The 21,620-nt window shown below is 45.2% G+C and overlaps 2 protein-coding genes across 8 annotated transcripts in view; one reads left to right on the top strand and one right to left on the bottom strand.

Moving 5' to 3' along the window:
* LOC135917073 (uncharacterized) overlaps nt 1–21,620 on the top strand; it is a 485,430-nt gene that overhangs the window by 441,244 nt on the left and 22,566 nt on the right. The gene's annotated exons all lie outside the window — the stretch shown is intronic.
* On the bottom strand, nt 1,793–4,082 carry LOC135917087 (uncharacterized). The gene has a single exon (XM_065450582.2). The coding sequence runs from the start codon at nt 3,914–3,916 to the stop codon at nt 1,916–1,918; it is 2,001 nt and encodes a 666-aa protein (XP_065306654.2). The 5' UTR covers nt 3,917–4,082; the 3' UTR covers nt 1,793–1,915.

Raw genomic sequence — 21,620 nt, 5'->3', positions numbered from 1 at the left:
TTTAACTTTCTCTATGTTCCCAGAACCTGTTCAAGCATGCGTTGTTCTTGTACTATTATGACCTTTTTGTACACTGTTTTTACCTGTGATTTATGGACTCACGTCAGTAGTATTTTGAAATTTAGTCCAGGATTTGTTTTGGGAAAGTTAGTAAGTTTTTATGAAGCTGCAGTGCGCACAAAAAATATATATATAGTGCGGTCGACGAACAAGGTCGGCGGTCGTTGGATGACGGCGAAAACGCACGCTGCTGGCTGAGCGCTTCCAAGGAGATAAAAAACGCCCTGCCTCTTCCTTGTCGCCAGTCACAATACAGCCAACCTCGTTCAACGAACGCACGCTTGAGAGCAGCACCATAGCACTGCGCAAGCGCTCCGTCACGTGGCTTTTTTCATAGTTCGCGGGCCTCCTTTGCCACCCGGAAAAAAGGACCACGTGAGACGTATCGTAAAGCATAGAACTCGATCGGTGGTTTGTCAAGGTGCTCTACCAATCTGAGTATCATAGTGGGGGTCCTCAGTGAATATTTAAAAAGTTCGGTAAAAAAACTTAATTATTTGCTGAGCTATAGGGAAATATATATATATATATATGGGCATGTTCAGATAAGAACGGTAATCGAGGTCCCATGACCATTTTTTGTTTTCAATGCAATTTTTATATCTGATGGGCAAATGTGTCCACACCAAGGAATGAGCCTTAGTTTTGCAAGAAACTTCCTAATTTTCTCGGAAAAAAATCGTATGTCACACAAGATGGAGAACGTCGTTTTTGCCACTTCGCAAGGTTGCAAGTTTGGAGCCTCACTGCATGCACAATACTTTTTTTCCGCACATATGTATTTTTCTGTTACCTCTTTGCAACATGTACTATACGAACAAATAAAAAAAATTTTTTTGGCAGTGTCAATCTTCTAAATGAAAAATCCCAAACTTCGCTTCCGGAGCTATTCGGTGCAAGAGTTGCACTTTTCAGGGCAGCCTCAGGGCAAGATGCTTAAAGATATCCGCACTTCATCTTTTTCTCAGTATTTTCCAGCCACTTTTACTCACTTTAGGCAAGTTTTGTAGTTCTACACTTCACAGATATTTTTCAATATGGCCTCCAATTTGGCCGAAGTTCAAAAACGTCAAAAAAGTGACAATTTTGACTTGGATTTTAAAAAAAACATCATCATCGAATTTCATTAAAATTTGCCTGAATGATCCTCAATACTCGATAATATTAGGGTACCAAAAAAGTGCTGCATTATATTGTTTTAAAGTATGAAAATAATTACAAAACTGAGTTCATGTTTTTGTTATCTAGAGTTGCTTATTACTGCCTTTTAGAAGTAGTAACTCTCAGAAATTTGTTTTAGCACTCACTGAACTTGGTTACATTTTATTTACCACAATATTCGAACCATCCTCAATGTTTGTAGAGCTTCTACTCGCTTGTTAGCGGCATTCTTGATGCGTCAAAATGGGAATAAATTCGCTATTTCACCTGATGTGTCAAGAACTGGCTGGCGGTGGTCAAACGTTTTTTGTATTGCCTAATTTATCATCGTAAGTTACATTGGTATGTAGTCGATTCTTTAAAAATATTAGATCATTTATCGGTGCTTAGAAAAGCTTTTATATATAAAAATAAATATTAATGTGTTTCTGAAGCAGACGTTTCCGCACATGCATCTGTTTACCTCTGTGTTCAATGGTTCGACAGGGCACTGTCAGGAGACAAAACGTCGTCTTTTGAGGGGGACAATTTATCTGCAAGGTTTTTAATCAGCAGGAGTTTTAATCGGGACACAATTTACAAATGGCATGCCGCTTTATGTGCAGATTGAAATTCTGAAAATTGTAACAATAAACGGCAGCAGTTGACTTCGGTATGCATACATTACATTGTCCAGCCCGAAGCACAAACCAGGTCATAGTCTCTTCCATTCCGAAGCAGCGGTGGATGCCACGTAGGATGCAATGCCTTCATTTGATCGAACGTATTTCCACATGTGGAGTGTCTGAACTCCAGGCACTTTCTTTGCCGTTTTCCATTCTTCCTTCTTCATTTCGCGAAAGTCTGCAAGTTCCCTCTGTGGGAGCTCCAGAATGGTGATATTCGTTAGCGTTCCTTGAATTGCGTCCACGAAGCCGCTGGCTGTTTGTATGGCCTCACTTGCAGGCTTCCGCAAGTTGTGGTGTGATGCTCGATGTTTCACAAGCCCACCAATGCCGTCGCAAGCATTTTTGCCGTGTCCAGTGGGCGAAAACACCCATTTCGTCTCTTGACATTCACTGCGTTGTAGCTCATGAAACTGATATTTATTCTTGAAGTGAGCGGGAGCCCCGTCGCTCACATGTGTTATCTTGGTGTAGATTGGCGCGTTGTCTTCCAGGTGTGCTTTGATTTTTGACAGAGCCAAACATGCATGAGCTGAGTCATGAGACATATCGTCGGAAATAACGGCGTAGTTCCGAGTCGATTTTCTTGCCGTGACAACGCCGGTAAACACGGTGACCTGCTTTTTCTGCCAATGGTACGCTTGTACTGCGTCTGGAAGCACAACTGTCCAGTTTTCGGCGAAATCAAAATGCAAAACAATTGCACCTCTCTCGCAGCTTTGTTTTTCTTCATGAATTGCTTTTGCTTGCACAGATCTGATATAGTTGTGGGGAATCCATTTCATGGTCATTCTTAGAAATTCTCTCATAAATGATGAAGCGGTCATAGTTTTTTTAACTAGCTCGCCGTATTCCCATGAAGCAATCAACACCTCGTCCTCGCTGCCCATATCAAAATTTTCCAAAGTGAAAATGCCATCTTGTGGACAGTGCTCACAATTCCTGAGGAAACATGACGCAGTAGGTTCCTGGCATACGCAGAGACTCTGCATATCATCGGGAGAAAGCGACCTTCCGGAGGCGTTCTGCAGTCCCACGAGGCACAACTGAAAGTTTGCACAGCACACGCAAACACACACTTGCCACTGTGGCGAGCATTTCACCCATTTAGGACGCAAGGATATGAATTTTGTGAGGCCAACCTGGGAGGCAGGGTGAGCTTGCTTGTAGAGGCGGAATGCTTCTCGCAAGGACCGCGTCATGAACCGTTTAGGTACCCATTCCTTCTCTCCCTCCTTTTCGATTCTCACAACATCCTTTTTGTTCGGTGTCTGTCTAGAGCAATCGAGTTCATCCATGGTGTAATATTCTAAAACGGTGGTAATGTCTTCGTGTTGTAGCTTACATCTTGTATATCGCTCCTGTGTTGACCATACGCCTTCTTCATCCACCATCTTCTTCGATTTTTGAATAACGTACCTCGTTGCCTCTGGAATAACTTCCTGCACATATTTCACGGTTAGGTTGCGTGGTAGCAGTGTCAGCAACTGGCAACGCTCTTGAAAGGACGTACACCTATTGTAGGCAGCATGTAGGTTGTCTTCCCACCTGCTGCATTGCGCACACTTTTCTTGCGGCGCACGCGAAGTCTCTCGGATATTATATGCTGCCTGTATCCCTGATCGTATTTTCGTCACCACAGCTCTGGCCACCTCTTCCTGCTTTCGCTTTGCATAGGAAAGTCTGAGGCGTTTTTTTAGAGCGCTCGGTGGCTTTAGGGGCGAGATTTCGGAGGTAAGGCTAACACTGGAGTTTAAATTTTCTACAATTTCTTCTCCAGGGCGGAATTCTTCGAATGTTTCGGTCGACTCTGCCTGCATATTATCTATGTCTTCCTTGAACCGACGGTAACAATTCTGACAGATGAAGTCACTTTCTCGTACTCGGAGAGCTTCTTCGGGAAGTAGGACTTTTTTGAGAGCAGCGACATTGAGGGTCTTTACACTGCGAAAATTACGTCCTTTTTCAATTCTCTGTTTGTGCCTTTTTGAGTAGTCGGCACAAAACGTTCGCCGCGGAAATCTCTTCATGAATGCAAAAGCTCACCGCTTCCGAAGATTATCGTGGGACAGAGGAGCAGGTGACGGATGCAGGGCCCAGGGCTGCTTTTCCAAAAAAAAGGAGATGGACAGATGGATAGATTTTTAACACAGGCTGCCCGCCGTCGACACTGACGCTGGTTCGGTCTGGCGTACGAGCTGAGACTGAGATACCAAGTATCCTTGTCGTGGGAGCCCTCGAGCGCAGAGAAACCACGTGAGTACAGAAAATGACCCCACCCTCTACCAGGCCTGCAAAACGACGCGCGAAACTCGAGATCCGAACAACGTCCGCTCATCGGGCCTGTCTCGGTCGAAGGTCCAAGGCTGAGGTATAACTGCCAGGCGTTCGGTGCGTTGCGATGGAAAGAAGATAGCGGCGGCTAAAGCCTCGGTGCGGTGGCGGCACACATGGTGCTATGAAATTCAGGGTCGCACCGGGCGTTATATAGCTATAGGAGCGGCTGCCAAGGGCGGTTCATCCATGGAGCGGCGGCAGCTCGTTAGAGGCATTTTGAGAGTAGCGACGGGTGCATTAAATGTTTGCATAAACGACCACTAACCACATGTCACTCCAAAATAACGTTCTCAAATATGCTTACAGTAAGTTAAGTCCCACTGTTAAAAGAGTACGAAAGCGAATAGGAGCTTTAGACCTTTGATTGTAAGAGAAAAAAAAATACACTTAAAAATCACACTTATGAACTCAGCTACTGCAGCGTTTAAATGTTACCCACAAAAAGACAATACTAAATCCAGCTTCTCACGATAGCGCATCCTAAGAGAAAATACTGAGCAATCGTAGGGATTGAAATCATGAACTCAGTTATGTATTCATTTTCATACTTTAAAACAATATAATGCAACACTTTTTTGGTACCCTAATATTATCGAGTATTGAGGATTATTCAGGCAAATTTTAATGAAATTCGATGATGATGTTTTTTTTAAATCCAAGTCAAAATTGTCACTTTTTTGACGTTTTTGAACTTCGGCCAAATTTGAGGCCATATTGAAAAATATCTGTCAAGTGTAGAACTACAAAACTTGCCCAAAGTGAGTAAAAGTAGCTGGAAAATACTGAGAAAAAGATGAAGTGTGGATATCTTTACGCATCTCGCCCTGAGGCTGCCGTGAAAAGTGCCTTTTTTGCACCGCGTAGCTCGGGAAGCGAAGTTTGCCATTTTTTATTTAGAAGATTGACACAGCAAGGAAAAGTTTTTTTTATTCGCTCATATAGTACACGTTGCAAAGAGATAACGAAAAAGTACTTATGTGCGGAAACAAATTATTGTGCATGCAGTGAGGCTCCAAACTTGCAACTTTGCGAAGTGGCAATAACGACGTTCTCCACCTCGTGTGACATACGATTTTTTTCCGAGAAAACTAGGAAATTTCTTGGAAAACTAAGGTTCATTCCTTGGTGTGGACACATTTGGCCATCAGATATAAAAATTTCATTGAAAACAAAAAATGGTCATGGGACCTCGATTACCGTTCTTATCTGAACATGCCCATATATATATATATATATATATATATATATATATATATATATATATATATATATATATATATATATATATATATATATATATAGTGGTAATCAACTATAGATTCCAACTGGGCCAACGTTTAGTACTGTTGGTTAATTTTTCATCAATTTCATCTGTTTGGTTAACTTTCTTAGTTCCGATTTCGGATATCCAACCCTTCGAGTGACTGGATTTTCCAAATTGCACAGTTCACAAAGAATAAAGACGCTGTTACATCGCCCCTATCGCTGCGATCGACCACACGGTGCCGCGCATGAAATGAAACATTGCAAAAATACACGCCTAGTTTCGAAAACAGCGCGTTTCTCTTGAAACATCTCTTGTGTGTCAACAAAAGCGCAACAAAAGCTCTTGTGTGTCTTATTGTCTAGGCAAGCTAGGACTGCAAAGTAAATTGGCAGGACTGCGAGATCAGCTGCAAATAGTTACCAACATTATCCCTCGTATACGAAGAAATGTCAGAGCCGGTGTCCTTAAGGGGTCGCTCAGGGAATCCGCTTCACTTTTCCGTGCTTTATTGATTTTAGCCATGTATAATTTGTTTAGCCAAACAGGAAGCGTGGCTATGGTACATAAGATCTTATCTGTCTGTTTCTGCATTAAAGATGCCTTCCACCGACAGGTGAAAATATAGCTCACGGAAGGCGAGAGGGCCTTGCAGTTGTCGTTATAGCACTGAATTGCTTCAGGCCGACCGTATGGACATAATCGATGGTCACCAAACAGTCCTTGTACAAATAAAAGTGTCCTGAATTTTTTTAAACGTTCCATTCGTTATACTTAGCAGACACTAACTACTTTTTGAACCCTGTTACTTCTTCATCACCAGCGCAACGTACCTTTTAGGCAACATAAGTTTTACACTTGCCAATGAACCCAAGCAATCGTCATCCTGCATCCTTGCCTAAACCATTAATTAATGTTGTACTTGCTGGATCTTATTTTTAGAATTTGCTTTGTTGAGCTGAGGAGCGATGCAATACTGCCCGAAATTAGGCATAAGGCAATATGCAGGAGGAAACGGTTCAAAACTACAATAAATTCGGTGACGCCTCGCTGTACCTGAAGTTTTGATAGTTTCGGAAAAAATATTTGGGGGGCTACTTTCTGTATGACAGCACCGAATTGTTTTCTCGTGAAAAGAAGGGCGCATGTACACAAAAAGATGTTATGCTAAAATTGTTCGGAAGCGCACATTACAGCCAATCCTGATGCTCGACATATATGTTAGCGAAGGCAACCAGGCAATGACAGAGAACAGTTGTGAACGAAAAGCTTTGCGAATTGAACTTTAGATTTCTTTACGTTAAATTCGAGGTGATGCCTCATGAGTTTTTATCTGTCCTTAGAATGAGGAATCTGTTTTGGGAAAAGGGTATATTTTCTCATAACTTAATACAACACTGTCATTCTAACCTTCCTAGAACAAGAGCATACAAATTCAGTGACGGAAAGCACAGATGGCATAGGAGGGCACCAAACAGGGGCGTATTTACACACATGGAAAGAGCGGTTGTCGAAAGGGCTTCGCATCTCCAAGACGATCCAAATACGGCGACACCAGGTGCACCACTCTGTCCACGCCAGCAAGCGTTGGTATACTTCGCTTCCTGGCCTTCTACGGCAAAGGAAATGCGAGTGCCGGTTCGAGGACTGAGCGCGCGTCACGCGTATACCGCCAGCTGTGGTCTATCGCGGACAACGTATACCTCGTAGCTGTGCTCTTTTTTGTGCCCTAAACAAAGCAGAGGTTCACATGCAGACGGAGACTTCCTACAGTGATTGAAAAAAGAGATGTGTCAGATCAGAGCCAACGCTTCGACGACGGGGCTTTGTCCTAACGAAGAGAGTAGTCTTTGTCGACATGTCGGTTACAGTTATGTTAGGAAGAGTTGCGCCTAAGAAAGAACGAACACAGGAAAAAAAGCGACCTAGACGGAAAGAGTTCGTTCTTTCTTGGGCGCAACTCTTCCTAACAAAGCCATGCACCAACTCGCCCAGGAAGTTCTGCTAAATGTCGATTACAGCTTGATGCTACCGTCGTTCGACGACTGTTGATGAAACCTGTTTTCTGTGCTGGCCTTATTACAATAGATACACGAGCAACTGAGATGATGCAAAAGACATTGCAGGGGTATGCTTTCGCCTGCGTAGAGAGAACGTATCGTTTGACACCTTTTACCGTCAGCATCGACCTGGTCAACACGCGCTGCGCGTCTTAGGGGCACGCCCTCTCCCATTACACCTGCAACACGGGCTACCGGGGAACCGCCTTCTCGCGAAGCGCAGCCACCGGCCGCGTTGCAGGCAGCAACGGAGCATCGTGGAACACAGCGGAAATGGAAAATAAAAAAAAGATGGATCGCGGGGGTCCCCACGTGGGCATGCACGTCGCGGCGGCCGCGATCGTCGGCGTCGCCCGCCAAGGCCGCCCAGTGTGCAAGGACCCGGCCCACGCACGCCACTCGGCCTTATATAGCGCCGCCGCGCACCCCCTTGACGCCGACACTCACGGCGGCGGCCTAACCTTGGGCGCTGCCTCTGGCCACGGATGTGCGGCGACGTGTTCGTGCCTACCTACTACACCCCCATGCCCAAGCGGTGAAATAGTCGGCACAGCAGTGCGGGCGGCGCACTTGGCTCGCTCTTGCGGCGAGAGCAGCGCTGATGCAGATAAGCGCATGCATGAGGGGAAACATGTAGGCCGCGATGCGTAGGTGGCGGCGCGTGGTGCCGTACCCATTCGCGTCTCTCTCGCTGGCCACTTCTTTAGTTTTGATCATCGCTTCTCTTTTGTTTCTCTGGATATTTTTATTTATTTGTTCGTTTTCTATCCTGGGTGCAGCCCCGGTAGCTTTGCAAAGCTTGTTGCGGCTTCGCAAAAACTGTGGGCTCCTGCCGCTGCTCGCCTTGGCACGGTGTTCAGATGTACGCGTATTGGCGCCCCCATCGTATCGTGTAATACGTCGAAAGATTAGAGCACGATCGAAGACGTGCAAGTCTGTACGATGAGCTGACGTCCGTGGAGCATAACACTAAGCGGGAGCCAGGCTTATTCGTAGTATCACATACATTATTTCTTTCATTCTTTCCTTTCTTTCCATGCACTTCTAAGAGACGTTGGGCGTCTTGGGCGTTGCCGGCGCATCCACAGTACCAAGTTGACATTACCAAATTCCCTGAGTTTTTCAGGTTTTCGTCAAGTGCCTCTGCAAAATTCCGTGAGTGACACAGAACTTTGCTTTATGTCAAGACGGGTTCACACCATACTACCCGATGCTGTCACTCTCTAGGGAGCATGTTAAAACTAAACGACTTGATCCAGTTTGAATAGTAAGGAGAAGCGTTTATTTTATTAGAAAGAAATCAGAAAGGAGGGGCTTAGAAAAATTCACAGCGAATAAGATATCTTTGTAAAAAAATGGTAAAACTCATTGCAAATCGTGTCGAACATTCTGAAATATGAATAAAAAAGAACTGCATACAGGAACAAATATTTTGGAATATTCCCTTCACTCACTAATTATGATCGACTGTCGATACATGTGTGAAACATAGATAGTGCTTTAGACAATACTGAAAGCTAATCAAAATGGTAAAATGACTCTGAGTATTTATACTGATATATATATATATATATATATATATATATATATATATATATATATATATATATATATATATATATTTCGAGGTTGCTAAAGACAAGCACCACGTCAAACGTCACGTAAATCACGGCAGTGCCTTCACCGAAGCGGTACTCTGCAACGATCACTCAGAAGTAAAACGAAAGTGTGTTAGATTATCCGAATGTTCAATTTACCCTAAACTTAATGTTTGTGCTCTATTCCTTGCTACGACTGCACCGAAATACCAAAATTGGTCGCGTCCCCAAATGTGGGCGCCGTGACGGAAAGGGACATGAGCTATTTCTATCAACTGATAGCAAGCTCATTGGTATGAGGCCCGAAATTTGTCACAAGTGAGATTTTCTCTCAACAGCTGCTAAGTCAACCTCAACTGTCCTGACATATACTCTTAGCATGCACACAATGCCTCAGTGTTTCTTTTCACTGCTTTAAAAAGTTTATTTGGTTCGGATTAGGGAAAGTTGCATGTCGGCATCAGCACACTTCGTTTTTTTTCAGCTCAAGCTCCTTCAAAGAAGCAGCGGCACGCTTCCTTTCCCCGTTCATTGCTCGATGCGTAGGTGCTTTCTGTTCTTGTCCTTCTTACAGCGCACGTTTGCCCCACGGTCCATTTTAAGCATTCTCTTGGTCAGTTGTACAGTCAACGTCCAATTTTTCTGACTCCCTAGTGACCGGGAAAGCATCAGAAAAATCCGTCAGTTAAAAAAAAATGAACGCATATTTTTCTCTGCCCTTAAGGATTCAAATCGCAACAGGCACATCAGAAAAGGCCTGCCAGTACCTTTATTAGGTATATTGACGCTCGTACTGCGAAAGGAGATGGCGGGTATACGCGTGTATAATTCATCATCAGCATCATCACAATCATCAGCCTATTTTATGTACACTGCAGAACGAAGGCCTCTCCCTGTGATCTCCAATTACTCCTGTCCTGCGCCAACCGATTCCAACTAGCACCCGCAAATTTCCTAATTTCGTCTCACCACCTCGTTTTCTGCCGCCCTCTACTGCGCTTCCCTTCCCTTCCCAGTGGCTATGGTGTTGGGCTGCTGAGCACGAGGTCGCGGGATCGAATCCCGGCCACGGCGGCCGCATTTCGATGGGGGCGAAATGCGAAAACACCCGTGTGCTTAGATTTAGGTGCACGTTAAAGAACCCCAGGTGGTCGAAATTTCCGGAGTCCTCCACTACGGCGTGCCTCATAATCAGAAAGTGGTTTTGGCACGTAAAAACCCCATAATTTTCTCTTGGTACCCATTCTGTCACCCGAATGGTCCAACGATTATCTAATCTGCGCATTACATGACCTGCCCAGCGCCATTTCGTTCTCTTAATATCTATTAGAATATAGTACATATATATTGGCACGTGGTACTTGTTTATCGGGCGACCACGTTTCACCGCCTAACAAATGCTATCGCACAGCGCAGGACGCGCCTGCATGTATCGGAAATTTATGGAATGTTATCGATGGTTCCATCCGCTGTCTGTAACGTAACCTTGTGTAATCTGATTGCCTGAATGCGCGACGCGAATAGTGTAGAACTTTGTGAAAGACACGCGGGTCTCAGCGGTTACTCTGGATCATTCGACGACTGATGCGCTTGACCCGCTGATCAGATTTTCGACGATCGCCGAGTGTATTCGCCGCTATCGTCGTTCTTTAAGTGTAGCCTGCTTTTCAGGGCACAATGTCGCCCAATAAAACGCAAGTTTCGTTAATCACAGTTTTGCTGCCTTATTCACCGTAACTACTACGTGACAATATGCATAATTAAGAAATACATAATACGTACCGTGATAACTGCTCCGTTCCTATGCGTGTCATGCTCCTCCGCAATATTTACATGTATACGTAAGCGCGTAACATTTGCGTATTGTGGCGAAGCTGACTTTCTGAAACCGGCATTATACGAGGCGTCGTGATTTCCGGGCTTTGAAGCCAATCGCGAGGACCACAAAGGCGGGGTCGGTGCAATTGCTGACAGCGGTGAATTCTTTCGATGAGAAACACGATGCCAAAAAGCAAGATGCTTAATAGCGAACATCGAAGCAGCTAGCCCTAGCGTTTGCCGTGGTGGTGGCTACGGCTGCCAGCGGATCTGCGTGCGAGAGCGCCGGTTCGAAGCAGCGAGGTAGTAAAAACGGCGGCGGTGGTGGCTTTGATCAATGCCGTTTCGTACCTGCGGTCATGGCAAACGTACGCCAAATGGGAAGGCGAAGGGTTTTTGCCTCCGAAATTTCGGACCTTCGTATACATGGACTCTATAGGGTACGTGGTGGTGCCGCCAAACCGTTCGAATTATCAGGCTTCCGGAAAGTCAGTCGTTCGCTCTACATTGGCAACTCCTCCAGCCGATGACACGACTGTCAAAACACGATTCCTTACGATGCCTCTCTATTACTCGAGCGAGCATTACCGCGACTTTCTTTCCCACGGATGGATCGCCAGTGTGCTTGCCGCATCTCTCCCACATGGAACACGTAGCGAGAACATTCTACGTTACAATATAAACGAAGTTGTACCGGTCTAAGCCGCCACAGCGCCTATCGCAAGAGGGACACCTCGCGGCTGCACTCGCTTTTCACCGGCGCCAAGGAGGAAGCGTGGAAGCATGCACGCTTGCAGTCACGGAGGGATACCACAGAAAAGGTATCCGACTTTGCCTTGGAGTCCCTCAGCCAGCGTCAAATAAGAAAGTGCTCTATGAAACTGAGTCACGCCCTCTACGACTTCAGGCTTCCCAGGCTCTGATGATCCAGCTACTACGATTGAGTGAGTCTACGCCCGGTAGAGCCCTCTTACGACGTATAGGTAACAGGCCGCGCTCATATTTTTATGCAGCATTGAACACGCTTCGCGTATTAGGATTGCGCTGCTCGAGACAGAGGGAAAGGATAGAACCACCCTGGACATTCGAGGACATCACATGCAACTTAAGTGTACCACGATTGCAATCAAAGAGCTGCATTCCATCTGCAGAAGCCAAGTCATTAGTCCTGGAACACCTGAACACGACTTACCCAAATCACCTACAAGTATACACAGATGGCTCTGCCAAGGCAGATGAAGACTGCTGCGCAGCTGCATTCTATATTCCCTCTCTAAGATGTACGGGGTCTGGCCGTCTGGACTGTGTAGCCTCGTCGACAGTTGTGGAAGGCGTAGCAATAGATTCTGCTCTGCGAAAATTAAAGACTTTGCCTCCGCAGAATGTGGTTGTCCTTACGGACTCAAAGGCTGCATTACAACAAGTATACCGTGGTTTGCCATCCCTCAAGTTCCCACGCAAATCGCTAGCCATCGTGAAAGAACTCAACAACAAAGGCTTAACAGTAAAGTTTCAGTGGATTCCCTCTTACATTGGTATCTCAGGAAACGAAAAAGCTGATGCGCTTGCATACGCAGCGCTCTTTTATCCTCCCAAAATCAAGGCTCCGAAGAGTAATCAACTGCAAAAATCCGACATTCAAAATCACTTTGCGTCGCTTTGGGTTCCACCGCATATGCCCTGCGTAACCAAGAGATTGCACAGAGAGGAAGCCTCACTTCTATATCGAATAAGGACAGGATCTGCTAATACACCGGCCTGGTTGTTTAAAACGGGGCGAATCAATTCTCCGAACTGTACGGCATGCAACAAGACAGGAGACCTTGCGTACTTTTTGTGGTCCTGCCAGCAATTCCAAAATGAAAGAGACACTCTCCTGAAGAATCTGCAAAACAAGGACCTTCCGCATGCGCGCCTGCAACACTTTATATTTCCCGAGGGATCAGTTATAGCCCGCAAAGAAACGTCACGTCTCCTCATCGAATTCTTAAGAGAGGCGGGTTTGATAGACATATGGTGAAACCCTTCAGCGGTATTGTATGAGACGCTCGGGCGGAGCAATTGCCGGCCTTGTTCGCCAGGCTAAACCCGCCTGCTGCTACAATTCACCACCACCACCACCACGGAAGGCGAGCTGCTTTATGGCTTACACGTGATAAGAAGCGCCCAGCTCTTGGTGATGGAATATTGGAGGGTAGAATGGCAGAGCTTATGCAAGGTCAAGCGACTTCAGGACCCAAAGCAAGCAATAGAAGCTGAGCATGTTTTTTTTTTAGTAACACTGATGATGAATGAATAGTCAGAGCAAGTGAATCTTACCGTCCGATTGTGGACAGACTCGCGTGTACTACATAGGTTCTATATCGCTGAAGATTCCTGCTAATTCGGTACTACGCATTCATATTCGAATTTTGGCCTGTTTCACGCCTACTGAGTCATTAGCAATGAGAAGAGGGAGGCAGTTGCTTCTTGCGATTCCGGCGAGGCTATGGTAGATGTAATATGTATTGTATGTCTGAGAAGGTTGACTGGCATTATAACATGAAGTACGTCAAAGTACCTATGTTAAGTGACGGCCGAAATTACAGAGCCCCTAATTGCACATAGTAAAGTCATCTGACAGTGTCTGCGACAAATAGTTATAAGTTTAATAGTATTCGGACTGTAGCCTTCTGTTAGGCTAACCCGCCGTGGTTGCTCAGTGGCTATGGTGTTGGGCTGCTGAGCACGAGGTCGCGGGATCGAATCCCGGCCACGGCGGCCGCATTTCGATGGGGGCGAAATGCGAAAACACCCGTGTGCTTAGATTTAGGTGCACGTTAAAGAACCCCAGGTGGTCAAAATTTCCGGAGTCCTCCACTACGGCGTGCCTCATAATCAGAAAGTGGTTTTGGCACGTAAACCCCAAATATTATTATTATTATTATTATTATCTGTTAGGCTATTTGGGAAAGCACTGTGTACAAAGTTCTGCTGTGTGTTCAATTGCAACATTATCATCGCTTCCAGAAGATCGCGACTGTATAAGTCCACCGTTCTCGGGCATAGTTCACTTCGCCTGTGTACCACCTCCCGGCTCATGACCCTTCTATCTTTAAATCTGACGCGGTGACGTAAGTCATTTCGCGGAGCAAAAATAAATGTCATTTCTAAAAAAATGAACCATCACAGCTTCACAACAAATCCCGGTACATTGGCGCGAGTTGTCATGTGTTATAACGATAAGAGCGGAAGCCCGTAGTTCAAAAATAGACAGCTTTATTTGGGCGTCCGCAGCATTTCTGCGTACGCAGCTAACCCGCGGACGCGTCAGTGCGCTTGCGCAAAAATTGGAGGACGCTTAAGCTTCGCCTTCAAGAGTGGAACGCGATAGCGTTCCCGTCGACCCGCCAAGGGGTGTAAGACAATGGGCTACAGGGCAGCCATCACTTACGAGGCGCCCCGCATCAGACGCGGTGAGCGTCGAGCCATATGGTCGAGCAACGCGGCGTTCGGCGCAGCAACGAAACGTGCGCCTGAGCAAGCGGAGCGAACCAAAGAACTCGGTATCCCGGAGGGGGAAATGATGCACGCCAGCCAAACGTCGTGATCGGCACGGGCAGAGAGATAGAGAGATAGTGATCTAAAGAAAGGAAGGACGCTTGATTCTACAGAGGTAGCAAGGCGAAGCGTTGTCAGGGGAGAGAGTCCGAGCCGCGACAGCTCCAATGCGCGTGTGGCGCGCCATCTGTCGGGGCAGCGCCGTACATGGAGAGGAGGGGGTCTTCTGTGTTTGCCGCAAGATGGCTCTCCGTGTGCGGAAAGCGCAGAAGAAATGCAGCGAAACGCACTTCGCTACTCGTGTAATTGCGACTTCTGTAAGTTACATAATTACCGATATACACCACAGTATAACTTTCCACGGCTCGTTTCGAAGGCAACACCGCATTCACTAGAGGCGCGTTTGTACCTTTTGGAAGCATCGAAATCGTGGCTGAGTGGTAACGTCTCCGTCTCACACTCCGGAGACCCTGGTTCGATTCCCACCCAGCCCATCTTGGAAGTTGCTTTTTATTTATGGAGTGCCTGCCGTGATTTATCGCTCACGGTCAACTCCGCAAAACGCCGACGCCGACACCCAACGCCGACACCGACGCCGACGACACCGGCTTTTCTGCGACACGAGCTCCTTAACGCTATCGCGTTAATACGCAGGGGCACGCACGGTATCTTGCGTGCGCCCGCAGCTTTTCATAAGCAGTGCAGCATCTGCTGCGGGCTCAGCGGCCTTTGCGGGACGTTCTCACGTGCATTTTTCGATAACGGGGGTGCTATTCTCGACAAACATGGCGGCTGCACGGCCACCATTATCCGCCATGTTGACTCTCTGATTGGCTGTGGAGAGCTCACGTGCCTTGAAATTTGTACCGGAAAACGGAAGTTTTGCAAAATGCTATTTTGCAAATCCAATTTGTGGCTCGCCTCACCACAAATTATGGCGGAAAATCTCTGCTAAGGTTGCCCAGCGCAACGTCACGCAACGTCAAATTGACGCTTACGAAATAGCCCTTCCTGTCACGCTCCCCGCAGCATATTCCTTCAGCCAATCAGCAAGCTGGCATGGTGGCTATGTTTGATCGCCACCACATACTCGCGAAATCGCAGATGCATTGCACCGGCTTCTGTACGATACCGCTCACTTTCGTTTTGAAGCGCTAACGTCGCAGTATATATGTATTGTAAAATACGTAAAATATGTAATAAATATGTAATGCAATATGTAAAAAAAATGTATTAGTCGATAAAATTTGCAACTCCACTTCACGATCCGTCATCTTGATGAAAATGCAAAATTGCATTTTGCAAAAATTCCGTTTCCAGGCAAAAATTTCAAGGCACGTGAGCCCTCCGCAGCCAATCAGAGAGTCAACATGGCGGATATTGGCGGCCGTGCAGCCGTCATGCGTGTCGAGCATAGCGCCCTCGCTCTTCCCGAAAATATGACTGCGGCTTGTGGTTTGACTTCGTGGCGGCTGATATTGGCTACACACTTTCAGAAGGTTGCATATGGCGGCGCGGAGTAGCACACTACTGGTTCCCACGCGTGCAAGCCAGCAATCCCCTTGTCAGCTTTTGCGTCCGGCCAACTACTGCCGTTTCGTGCGCGCGCGCTACGCTACGCACGCATGACCTCGCGCCCTGCGCACGTGGGTAGCTGCGGACGTCCAACTAAAACTGCCTAATGACTTGTTACTCCCCGGTTTCTTTCCTCAAGGACGCGACTAAACCGTAGAAAGGTAATTCCAACTTTGGCATGATGACCTTTCAAGTGCCGGATGAGCGCGTTCTTTGTCTATATTTCTGGCGCATGTCATCGAAGGGCTTAAGCATTTAAACAGTGAAAGTTTTTTGTAATCACTTCGGTGGCTGCACAGAAAGTGCGGGCAATCAGTCCGCTTTTAACACACACGTTCTGAACCTAGACACATATTTACGAGAAAGGGGCTCCTATATTACACATAGCGAGAAACTGATCGACAAGTTACACTTCATTGTCCCGATGCCACGAACTCAGCTGCCTGTGTTCCGTATTATGAAAAAAAAAATATGGTTTGTACAGTGTCAGTAAAAGTCAGAGTAACATCGACTGTCATATATCATAAATTACAAAAAGGAAAACTGAAAGTGTACTTCATAATACTTGCAAGGCAAACTTCGATGCATGTGATTGATTTCAATTTCTTATGTGTCCACGGGTAAAAAAATATGCTGTTCAAATGTTAAAGACCGTTAAACTTTGCAAAAGTTCTGAATAATTCTGTCTTTCAGCATGTGTTGCTGTTGGCCATGCACATATTTCTCCATCATACATATGGTCTAAACATAACCAAGTCGATTGAGGAATCAGTTCAAAGTTAAACGGGCTTCTCCACATATAGGGAAAATACCGTAGGCGTTTGAAAATGCCATTATACAAAATAGTTTGTTCGCATAAGCTACCTGGCTGTAGGCATGAAATGAAAATCTAAAAAATATTGCCCGGCTTTGCGTATTCGCAGCCCATTTCAAACAGTGAATTTATACAACACCACATGTTTTTTTTTTTGAGTGCGTGAGTTCAGCTGTTTGATTTGGGACATAATCCGCAATTGCGATACATGTTTCTACAGCTAATTAATTAGGTTGTCATTTCAGTAATAAATACGAGCGACTTTTATGCATACAAAATAAGGGCCTAAGAGCGAGAACTGGTTAGTTAGCTGCTGCTGATGCTGACGACAACGATGACGAGGAGGATAATAATACATCGCCGTCGGTTACCGCCCCGCATACAAAAAAAAAATACTTTTTACAGTTTCATAATTTATTTATTTACGCCACCAGCGCTCGAAGGCATACAGGAATGAGTAGGTTGAGAAGGAGAAAGACATAATGCAATGAATAAAACCCAACTTTACAATAATATTATTTTAACTGATGATAAATGGAAAAAGTCTGTCTGCACCAGGAAGGCAGCTTTGCAGTTATAGAATATTACCTGGTATTGCAATGAATGATAAAGAGAAGTAATCAGTAATTAACTAGTTCAGATTACACAAAGTATGCTAGTTCATGATGCATCAAAGTTGCGTTTATTAATAGTCTAGGATTTCTTTGGGGAGGCGAATCCATTCAAGACCAAGAAGAGCTTAAGAACGTTGGTGTGACTAGATTTGATACCTGCTTTATACAGCTGATCAGTACGATTCGATATATGTTGCAATGGAGATATCAATTTAAGAGTTGGAAATTCGATGTCAGTCTTATTTGTGATTAGAGTAGCTATTCCATCATAAGTTCAGAATATAAAACGAGTGGAGTAATTTTTAGCAGTTTTAATGAGCTAATAAGGTAAAGGAAGCCCATAAGACAGATGCATGCTCTAATTTTGTTCATATTGGTGTTTTCTCTAGTACTAACTTGAGAGAGGCTGGTGGCATTATAAACGCTCTTGAGCAACAATAGAAGTTATAGCGCTAGATCGATAGGGACATGACTTCAATGTCATGTGTCCCTGTCAATCCAGAGCTATGACTTCAATTGATGCAACGAACCAACTAGCCCATGCACTCCTGTAGTTGAGTAAATAACACAAAGTTCGATCCTATTGTCTTTCTTTATTTTTTCTTTCATTGTTACTAATGTGGATATAGGTTGACCAGGTGAGATTAGCGGTAATATGAACGCGAAAATACTTTTATGAATATACAAGCTCTAAAGCAGTGTTGCTAAGTAAGTCAGTCGTAGAGCTGTTTTTAACTGGAGTTGCTCAGATAATGCTGCGCTACGCCTGGTGTGTCGCAGGGCTCCGTGTTGAGGCCGATTCTCTTGCTTGTATTTATTGTTTGATATTTGTGATGTAATCGAAACCGAGACAAACTTTTTGCGGCAGATTTTGTATTCTGTGCAAGGGCATCTAATGAAACATTGATTTCCATTGGCGGCCGACCTGAAGCGCGTAGAAAAATAGTGTGTCACTAATAGCATGTCCCAGAACATAAATGAATGTGTACACGTTAACTTCACTCGAAAAAATAGAGCAAAATCAGATAAAAGTATTTGTTAAGTAGACCCCCCCCCCCCAAGAAAAATCAATTAATTAGTCAATCATTCAGGTGTTATGCTGTTATGCTGCCTTGGTCATAACATGTCAATACAGTAGGTAGAAGTGCAAGCATGACCTTTGTTTCGTGCAACAAAGTTTAAAACACGTAATCATTAACGTAAAACAAACAGCTTAAAAAGAAGTTTTCCCAATTTTGGCTTAGGCTTGTCCTGTGTAGAATCCGTTTTCTTATGTGCGCATTAATGCACGATAAAAAATTCATTCCGTCGCGACAAGGTTCGCCGTGGGGAGATTCAACTACTTTCTCAGTTTAAGAGAAAGGAAAAAAGAACTTGACGGGATTCTTTTGCTTGAACAAAGATGCAGGTTAGGCCTTAAGCTGTTTTACTCAATCTTCCATAATCATATGAGAATCTGCTCATCAGGCTATCCGAAGTAGAGCACTGCACGAGTCGGTTTTTTAGGTCCGGGCCCTGCCCAAGTCCAAAAGTACCACGCGTAGGACCGCCCGAACCCGGCCCGCTGTTTTTAAGCCTGGGCTGTACTAAGCCCTGGCCTATAAGATTGCGGCCCGGCTCGACCCGGCATGGCCCGGTTCTGTTCGCCATTAGACCTTGAGCCCATACGAAACTAGGTCGAGTTCTCCATTACTGTGAATATATTGTCATGTGATCAACGGGCGCCGGGCAGTCTTCCAGCTGCATCAAAGCAGCTTTTTGCCCTGCATCCCCTCTTGCTCGCTATATTAGCTATGCGTGAAAAAAAAGTTTCACTTCGTTTCATTACTAGCCGAACACGGACAGATTATTATGTTTCTTTATTGATGTAATATCAGGAGATGTTGAGGCACAATTTATCGCCCCGGCCACTCCTTAGCTCTTGAATGGTTCTATCTCACAACATACAGGATTCAGGAATACATATCAGATAACCTTTTCGCACCAGCACCAGGAGTTGTCAGGCAATATTTTCCCCGTATCACTACGATGTCAGAAAGAGATAGTACATACAATATACAAGGTAATGTCTCCACAGTTGTGTAGAAAAAAGTCCCAAATATACAACAAATACTGCCGCCTAATAACACCGTCTCTAGTCAGTGGGTGATACATACATCGTGTAAATGCATTATCACATATAGTCACAACAGAAGAGTCAACATAACATAATCCACAAACAGATACATATGTACAGCGTCATTGAAATGAACGGAACAACAAAAACGTTAATAACGGCCAACAATGCCGCAGTCTTCAAGAAAAGTCTTTATGGCTTTTAAAGCGCTCTTCTGGAGGGACGTTGTTGGCCAAGGACCCAGAAGATTCGTTAAACCGAAATGTCTGCTGTCTAATGTAATTAGGGTTGATTTAAGTGGGCGTCTTGGTTTGTCGTGATGTGGGCAATTTAGAAAGAGGTGATATATATCTTCGTCTACAAATTCACAATCACATTTGGGTGTTTCCGGAGGGCCAAATCTGTAAGAAATGTGTTGTGTAGGCAGCGCCTAGCCTCAATCGATGAAGAAGGGTTTCCATATTTCTGTCTAATGACAATTAAATGTGAATTCAATAAACGTACCAATATGATATAAATCCGAGCTCTTAGAATTGTGGTCAAACCACGTATTTCTACACATTTTGAAAGGCGTTGTCATTATCATCATCAGCCTGGTTACGCTCACTGCAGGGCAAAGGCCTCTCCTATACTTCTCCAACTATAACTGAGGTTTTCTAGCGCACGAAAACGGACGAAAGACAGCGGCAAGACGCGGACACACTGCTGCTATAACTGCTGGTCATCATGACTGGATGTAGGGGCGTAGACATATACGACCTTGAATTTGTACCTGTTATTAGGTTTCAGAGCAAGACCTGCCACCTTCTCGTTAATGCTACAGAATTCCTGTATGTTACCAGCTACATCCTTATTATACAGGAATCCGACTACTGCTTGTCGTCTCTCCGCCAAGCCCCGGTAGCGCAGGACGTACCCGCCGCTCTTCAGCCCTGTATATGCTCCATTTGTCCTCCTAACCTTAGTGAGCCTTATTATATCCCATTTAATGCCTGATAATTCCACTAATAACACTGCTAGACTCGCCTCAATAGATAACGTTCTAGCGGTAAACGTTCGAGGTTCAGATTCCAATGGCGGCCTGCCCGGAACCAGGGATTCTTAGTACCCTCTGCTGCGCCACAGGTCTGACCGCTACCGTGATCAGCTGCTTCACCGCGGCTGGGGACTGAGGGCCGGGGTTTTATTGTTGTATTCATATAGGACGTTGTGGCCAAGTGCTCCACCAGGGTGGCCAATCCTGCTCTGGTGAGGGAGTGCGTTGCCGTTCTGGTCACCGTGATCAGGCCGCACTCCAGGCCTGTTTATGCAATTTTATCAACACGCGTATCTGTTTTTTAATCCGGTGAAAAATTGCGCGGCACCGGGATTCGAACCATGGTCCTCTTGCACGCGAGGCGGATGCTGTACCACTACGCCACAGCTGCGATCGCTGTTGTCATTGCAATGAAGCGTAATTGATTCTTTGATATTGGGAGCGAAACACATCGTCTTTGAGATGTGCCAGTGTTGCCAGGAATGTTACAATGACCTGGTATCCACTGGAATGCTATTTCCTGTTTCACTCTACTTGTCTCCGTGAGGTCGTTAAGTGTTTCGTATACAATACTATTAATGACACTTTTTCCTTTTCTGCTGCACAGTGATGTTAGAGCCGCCTGTGAATCGCTGAAAATTATCCATTTTTGCGCATCTCTTACTTACAATATAAATTTCATCGCACATAGGATAGCGAACTGTTCAGACGTTGTGAACGAAGTCGCACGAGATAACCTAACTGTTTCTTGTGTGTTGAAATGGCGTATAATTAATGCTAAAGTTGAAGAGGTCGCTGTACTGGAGCCAGCTGTATAGACGTGTCTGTATCCTGAATACCGCCTATATATCTGGTAAAGTGCTAGTTGTTGAGCAGGTTGAATGAACATGTCTCTTTTTCTGAATATCCCGTCTAGTGACAGTTCGATTTTTTGAAGTGTAAGCAGCCATGGAGGATATTCG

The sequence above is a fragment of the Dermacentor albipictus genome, unplaced genomic scaffold (assembly GCF_038994185.2).
Source record: "Dermacentor albipictus isolate Rhodes 1998 colony unplaced genomic scaffold, USDA_Dalb.pri_finalv2 scaffold_19, whole genome shotgun sequence".
NCBI classification, from domain to species: Eukaryota; Metazoa; Arthropoda; class Arachnida; order Ixodida; family Ixodidae; genus Dermacentor; species Dermacentor albipictus.
The sequence above is the reverse complement of the archived record's forward strand: the minus strand, read 5'-3'. Positions and strand labels throughout refer to the sequence as shown.

Excerpts from the sequence above, each read along its gene's own strand:
- LOC135917087 (XM_065450582.2), bottom strand. The coding sequence starts at position 3,916 with ATGAAGAGATTTCCGCGGCGAACGTTTTGTGCCGACTACTCAAAAAGG.